At 42.9% G+C, this 7,514-nt stretch overlaps 1 protein-coding gene across 3 annotated transcripts in view; it reads right to left on the bottom strand.

Annotated features, from left to right (window-relative positions):
* Position 1: 1 nt before the first annotated feature.
* The window catches only part of RNF175 (ring finger protein 175), a 49,830-nt gene continuing 42,317 nt past the window's right edge, over positions 2-7,514 (bottom strand). Inside the window, exons 7-9 of one of the 3 annotated variants that reach the window (XM_031464388.2) lie at positions 5,434-5,570; positions 2,228-2,329; positions 2-340 (exon numbers count right to left, since the gene is read on the bottom strand). In XM_031464388.2, coding sequence (XP_031320248.1) covers positions 220-340; positions 2,228-2,329; positions 5,434-5,570 — 360 coding nt within the window. In that variant the 3' untranslated portion in view covers positions 2-219. The remainder of the gene's footprint in view (positions 341-2,227; positions 2,330-5,433; positions 5,571-7,514) is intronic. The other 2 variants (XM_031464394.2, XM_064488848.1) reach the window with 2 other exon arrangements.

The raw sequence follows: 7,514 nt of genomic DNA, 5'->3' as shown, positions 1-7,514 counted from the left end.
GAAAGGTGCAAAGCACGTTTTATTTGTTTATTCCATTGATCAGCTTCTTTGAAGATTCTTTCCACAAGATGGAAAACAGATGGCCAAGTTTTATTCCGTTCTCTAAGTTCATGGGATCATCTCGAAAATTAAAAAAAGAGTATCAATATGAAATATATGATCAAGGGTTTGAAAATATCTCAACATGCGAGACGTTGCTTCTGGGGTAAGTCGTCTGTGTTATTCCAGCCCGAGAGAATAGTTAATGCCTTGAACGATTCCTATCACCACGGGCTGCCAGGCCACCAGGTAACGAAGCCAGTCCAGGATTTGTCCATATAGAATGTGTGTGCGCTCCCAGCTAAATCTCAGTTAAGGAGGTTGCTCTGCATACAGCCACATAGCAGAAATATTCATCATTATTAACACGCCACCTTATTTCTAAAAGTAATTCAGAACTGTCTACAGGGGGGTGGGTACAGCTCGGTGGCAGAGTGTGTGCTTAGCACGCACAAGGTTCTGGGTTCAATCCCCAGTACCGACACTTAAAAGAAATAAATGAGTAAAACTAGTTACCTCCCCCACCAGCAAAGGAAATGGAAACTGCTCTAAGTGAGAAAAAAAAACCAGCTCTGGGTTCTCCTGCCAGCGGCTCATTGCATGTTAAAAAGGAAAATATTAGTTCACAGATAACACCTGCCTTACCCTGGTATCTTTGATAAATTGTGCTAAAGGAACTTCATCAATACGTAGCATCTCTGTTAGCAATGCTCCACACAAAAAAAGACAGTTTATGGACTGTTTCTCTTCTACTGAGTCTCAAGAAAAAGGGTACATGTAATATTCAAACGTTTATGCTCCCAGGACCATAAAAGTTTTTTCTCTCAAGTTCGTTGCTTTCTCTCAAAGAAACCAATTGTCCTTTGTTACTTACACGATCATTCAGGTGACATTTATGATCATATTATGACTGAGTTTATAACAAAGATTTATATACTGCAGTTTCATCAGTCAGTTTTTAACCGAAAGCTGTTCTGGACTCAGCCTCCTCCTGTTGGGAGGGAGATGCAGGGAGAGTGGATGCGAGGAAGAGGGACGGAGGACTGAGCACCACACGCCTCTGGCCCTGGTTGTGCTGGAGCTGCATCAACTCAGCGGGAAAGGCCAGGCCTGTCGGGGAGCTGGTGGCCACGGAGGGTGTGCTCTGTGGCCATGGTGTGGCTCCGAGACCCAGGGACACATCCAAGCTCCCTCCTCTGCGGCCCTACTTACCAGTTCTCAGAGATGGGGTGTTGCTGCCGACAGCCGTTAAAGCTGTGTATTTAGAGTTGGTGTGGAGCTGGGGGTGGGGGGGTGCAGGGAGCCGGGGGTGTCTCCTTTGCACTGTGACATATAGAGGACTGGTACTCAGAAAGAAGAGGAAGGCTGTCTCCTAGGAGAAGAGAGGATACTAGGCAGGCTGTAGCCGTCCTCTTGGTGTTCTGCTTAGTGGGGGATATGCTTTAGTGCCATTTTCTCCCCTGGTGGGGTTGAGGGCTCAGTCTTTGCAGTCAGCCCCACGTGGGGCCATCCCCCTTCTGGGACCTTAATGAGATTTGAGTTTATTCAGTTGGGGGACCCTTGCTGTCTCTAAAAATTTCATGGCTGCCATTCACCACCCAAATCTGTAGTAGGTCTACACTCCTTTTTATATTCTGTGGTCACTTAGGTCAGCCTAAAAAAAGATGAGGCATAGCAGAGAACTGACAAAGCTGGAGCTCCAGGGGAAAGCACCCGCTCATTTCTGGAAGTAATAAAATTTGGTACAACCGAACAATACTTTTCTATATTCTGGTTCCCATTTGGGGCTTTTAAAATTTCAGTTCTAATCTATCTGTTTATCTCTCCACCCATTCATCCCATCCACCTATTACCTATCATCCATCTTTCTGTCTGTCTAGTTAGCTAGCCAGCTGATCTTTCCATATACCTATCTTTTGCAATGTTCCGTCACATTTCCACTAAGACCCTTACAGTAGAATGCATGGACTCTGAAGAGTAGAGTGGATCTTTTTTGGCATTTAACTTCCTAACAAGAAGAGTAACCAAAGCACAGGGGAGCAGTGAGACAGGAAAGTCATTTTGAAATAGGTGGTTGGGGAAAACATAGTGTTTCCTGCTACACCGATAGTGAAGATAAGGGAAGTTTACAGACTGCGTCACCAGAAACATTTAAGACAATATTTCATAACTTTATAAAAAAGGATACGGGTTATTGATCATCCTCTTCAAATCAACCTTCTCTTTGCAGTAAGGGCAGGTCTGCTTTTTCCCAACAATACACCAACCTCGGATGCAGAATTCATGAAAGCTTAGGCATCTTGTTAGGGAAGCTTCTGGATCTTCTCAGGCAATGTCTACTACACGATGACATAATGAAAGTGATCCCCACTGTCGGGTGGAGTGGTGGAGGTGACAATGGCTGCTAGTTGTGACCCGGTTGTGGACCTGACTTTCTCAGGGAGGTTCTGCAGGATGATAGAACCCCCAAGGATGGTGACCTTGGAGTCAGAGCTGCAATAGCTGATGACCTTGAGGAATTTCCTGATCTTCTTGGCTTTACATGTTTGTACCTCACTTGATTCTTGTCATTAAATTAGATAAGGAATGTGGAAGTGCTTTTTTTTTTTTTTTGACAGATGTCACATGTAAATGCATCCTCCAATTTCCCTGCTTCGTGGATCATGCATTTCTCTGTCTGGTTTTTGTGCACTGCTCATTACCTACTATGCAATCAGACTTGTCTTTGGCCCTTAGATGAGTTTAAATTATTTGTGGTTGTAAATTTACAAATACTTCTGTTAGCTTCATCAGTTTTTTCCTCAAAGTTTTATTACTGGTAAGAAGCCAGTTTGTTTTTTCATAGAATAAAAATCTAATAAACACTAAAACTCTAGGCATTTACAAGTTCATTTGTCTACAACCCCTTGTCCAGAAGGTTTGACCCTTTGGCCCCAAAGTTGAGAGTGAACCCTTTGTTTTCCCATAGCACCAGGGACTTAGAGAGCACATGTCATGCTGTATCCTGACTTTCTGTGCACTCATGGGGGACTATGACTCATTCGTCCCTGTCCTCAGCACCTTAAGCAGTGCCTAAGTGCCTGTGTACTGAATGAATATTTGAATGAATCACTCAAATCCGGTTACTCTGGCAAACATATTTCCCCCAGGTTCCACAACTTGTAGGTCTAGGTAAAATGATGAACTGTAGTGAGACCCGTCCTGACGCCTTGTTTATTTCTGCAGTCATTGATTTCAATGTGGGTTCCTGGGTCAAGACCATATAATGTTCTGACTAGCCTGCGACACACCCAAATGAACGGCTACGGTGTGGGAGTCCCCTCCCTAACAGACGAAGGATCAAGGAGGTCAGGACAAGCCAAGGCCATGAAGATCATTCCTTAACACTAGATCCATGTGCAACTAGGAGTTTCCAGTGTTTCATGCCCTTGGAATTGGGGTCACTTTTGCAACATGCTTGGGTTAACGTAAAGTCGTGTATTAGAACAAAGATTCTGAACCCTGAGCCTAACAGCCCTTCATTCAAAAGGGCTGGAGTATAGCCCCATTGTCTGGGTAATACAGAGTTCAGGGGTCACAGAGCCAGCACTGAAATGTCCATCTCCTCTTTCATGTTCCCTCTTTAAAAAAATCTTTTAAAATTATTTTTAGGGGAAGAGGTTTGTTTATTTTCTTATTTAACGGAAGTACTGGGGATTGAACCTAGGACCTCATGCATGCTAAGCAGGCACCCTACTACCGAGCTAGACCCTCCCCTAACATTTTCTTTTATCTTCAAAATCTCTGTGCTGAGAAGCCTCTTCATGGGCGGAACTGCCACCGAGCGGGACTCAGATTCCCACCCCTTGTTAATGTGATTCATGTTTGCCTACTCCTTACTGATACAGCTCATGCAAAAATAGGCCATTAATAACACTCCCTGCAAAGCAAATTTAAAAGTGACTACATTTCAGATTACATATGCACACATGTACAACAATCCCTAAGGGCTTTTAAAGGTGGAGAGAGAAAATATTTCCACTTGCAAATGGCAGAAGGGGCTCTGGTCCAACATTTGAAAAGGAAATCATACTGAAAACTAGGACCAGACTTGGAAAATTTCTACTAAGACTGATAACATTTTCGGGGAAAGCTATCACACTGAAAAACCACATAGAATCCCACATGGGCTAGCTCTGTGTTTCTTACCTTAAAATGTTAAGGCTTAAATGCTGGCGTCAGGTTCCTATTACATTTCAGATGCACTCGGTCCAGGTTTTTACTCTCAGGACTGAATAAATGGAATCTCTCCCGATCAGACAGAATCAGATCACAGCACTGCACATCTAAGCTATTACTGACCGAGTTAGGCGGGCTTCAGAGGCAAAAGACAGATGGTTAAACCACCTTATCATGCCAGAGCTTTGAAATGACTGTGTGTAGAGAGAGATGATAAAATTGGTATTATACTATAAAATAAAGATAAATGTTGGCTTCTCTCTGCTGCATTTAGAAAAGAATTAAAATATGGATGCTTGGCCAACCCAAGCACAACTCTGGCATATAGGGCTCCTGATCTCAGCATCTTTCAGCTTACAGGGTCTTCCTCAAGGTGACTGGAGTCCCAGAGAATGCAGGTTTCCAGGCCCAGGCTTGTCTGGTCCTTAACACCTCAAGTTCCTCAGCCAGTAGATGGTTAATTAGGGGCAGAACCCATAGGCAGAGGAGCCAAGTGGTCCAAGAACAGGGTGCTCACATTTTGGTCCCTCCCTGTGTGATTTAAGGTGTCCCGCTGCCTGTGGCGTTATCCTCCTTTCAAGACCAAAGCTGAGCTCGGCTTCCTCCATCACCACTGTTGACACAGCAGGTTCCTAAAGATTATTTCCAGGCAAAACACACCTTATCGTTCTTGGTCCTGTGAGACTCAGACACGGGCTCCACCTGGATAGTCCTGAGTTCCTCCCTCTATCTAAATTTCACTCTTTTTTTCACTCCCCAACTCCTTCTCTCCCTGATCCTTCTTGGCTACCTGTCCATTTATGGTCTACCAGCTTTCCCAGCCAGTCTCTGCACGGTTGCTATAGCCTTCAGGTCCATATGGCGTGAAGATTCCTTTTTGAAAAAGAAATTACTGAAGGAGGAGGAGGAGATTCACCTTAACTAGAGGTTCATTATTCATCAGGGATTGCTAGAAAGTCTCCAAAAGAAGATGGGCAGGAGGATAAAGGTTTGGGTCTTGGGGATGGGAGGGAAGTAGGGCAGCAGGCGTGGGGGAGTCGGGGAGAGGAAGGAGGAGGAAGGTGATGAGACAGTCTTCTCTGATGCGCCACCTCCCGTGCCCAACACAGATTATCTGAAGATGGCCTCCTACAACTGGCCTGATGAAGGCCAAAGGGTTCCCCATGGAAAGGATACACGTGACGGCACGAAAGCTGGTAGGTGTTTTCGATGAGCCCTTCCTCGTCGAGCTCCACAATGATCTGCTGCCCGCAGACGGCACAGATGTTGTCTGACAGGCTCCTGGTGGGCATCCCACTGACGCTGTAGAACTGCTGGGGGAAATGCACAGGTCACCATGGGAAAGGAGCGTGCACGCTATTCTCCGAACACAGGGAAGCCACCGCCAGGCTTTTGGACACAGTATTTTTTTTTTTACTTTTTTAAAAAATTGAAGTATAGTCAATTTATAATGTTATGTCAGTTTCTGGTGTACAGTATAATGTTTCAGTTATACATACACATACATACATTTGTTTTCATATTCGTTTCATATGTATGTTTTCATACTTTTTCATTATAGGTTACTACAAGATATTGAATATAGTTCCCTGTGCTCTACAGAAGAAACTTGTTGTGTATCTATTTTATATATAGTGGTTAGTATCTGCAAATCTCAAACTCCCAGTTTATCACTTTCCACCCTCTCCCCCACCATAACCATAAGTTTGTTTTCTATGTCTGTGAGTCTGTTTCTGTTTTGTAAATAAATTCATTTGTGTCTTTTTTTTAGATTCCACATATGAGTGATATTATGTGGTATTTTTTTTCTCTTTCTGGGACATAGAGTCTTTACCACTTTTTTGTTGCTTTAGACCTTAAAACACTTTTTCCCATAAGAATAATGCTACAGGGGGCAAAGGTTTCCAAGCAAAACCTCACTGAACCGCAAATGGACCCAAAGCACATTGCTAATGATAACATCCAGTCAAGGTCCACTGAGGAATCCTTCAAAAGGAGCAGTTAGTACCAGGGCTGTAGTTCAGAATCACATAGGAAGCTTTTCGGGCTTGCCCAGACTCTTCCCTTTATTTGCCTGGAATCTCTGATGCACAGATCTGGAGTAAATCCAGGCGTCTCTGTAAATTGTTTTTTAATTGAAGTATAGTCAGTTACAGTGTGTCAGTTTCTAGTGTACAAAACAGACTCACAGCCATCTACGCATTTTTTTAGCTAATTTTAATATAATTAAATTTTTAATTAATTTAAATATAATCCCATGGGATTATAGGGAGCACACAGATTAATCTCATTAGAAGGAAATGCATTTAGAATTCTAACTTGGGATCTACCTCGCCCCAGTGTTGTGGATAAGGAGTGATTCTCAACACTGGCAGCTCATTAGAATGTCTAAGAAGCTCTTTTAAAAAAATTAAATGTTGATTTTATAGTTGTTTTAGACTTACAGAAAAGATACAAAGGTAGCACAGAATTCCCAAACCAACTTTCTCCTCTAATTAGCGCCTTCATTAGTATCATAAATTTGTCACAAATAATGAGCCACCATTGATACATCATTACGAAATGAAGTCTATACCTTATTCGGATTACTTGGTGTTTCCCTAATGTCCTTATTTTGTTCCCAGAATCCCATCCATTTAGTTGTCATGTTTCCTTGGGCTCTTTTTGCCTCTGGCAGTTTCTTAGACTTTGCTCTATTCCTATGACTTTGACAGTTTGGGGGATACTTTGTAGAGTGTCCCTCCATTGGAATTTAGCGGAGGTTTTTTTTTTTTTTTTTTTCTTCTGTTGATTACACTGGGGTTTAGGGAGGAAGATAACAGGGGTTAAGGGCCATTCTGACCGCACCGTAGCAAGGTACGTGTCATCACCACGACATCACTGACAATGTGGCTCTTGATCGCCCAGCTGGAGGTAGCGTTTGTCAAGTTTCTCCACTATAAAGCTACCTGTTCTTTTCCTCCTTTCTACACTGTACTCTTTGGAAGGAAATCACCAACACCATGAGCAGCCCACTCTTAAGGAGTGGGGAGTTATGGGCTATGCTCCATAAAACTTTCTCAGGGGTGGAATATCTACATAAATTATGTGGAATTCTTCTGCATAGGAAATCTGCCTATTCTCCTCTGTTTATTCATGTATCTATCTATTCAATCATTTATTTATGTCACTATGGACTCATGGATATTTATTTTATATTTCGAGTTATAACCAAATACTATTACTACTACTCTTACCACTACTATTTTGTTGCTCAG

Source organism: Camelus dromedarius, chromosome 1 (genome assembly GCF_036321535.1).
Source record: "Camelus dromedarius isolate mCamDro1 chromosome 1, mCamDro1.pat, whole genome shotgun sequence".
Classification (NCBI taxonomy): Eukaryota; Metazoa; Chordata; class Mammalia; order Artiodactyla; family Camelidae; genus Camelus; species Camelus dromedarius.
The sequence above is the reverse complement of the archived record's forward strand: the minus strand, read 5'-3'. Positions and strand labels throughout refer to the sequence as shown.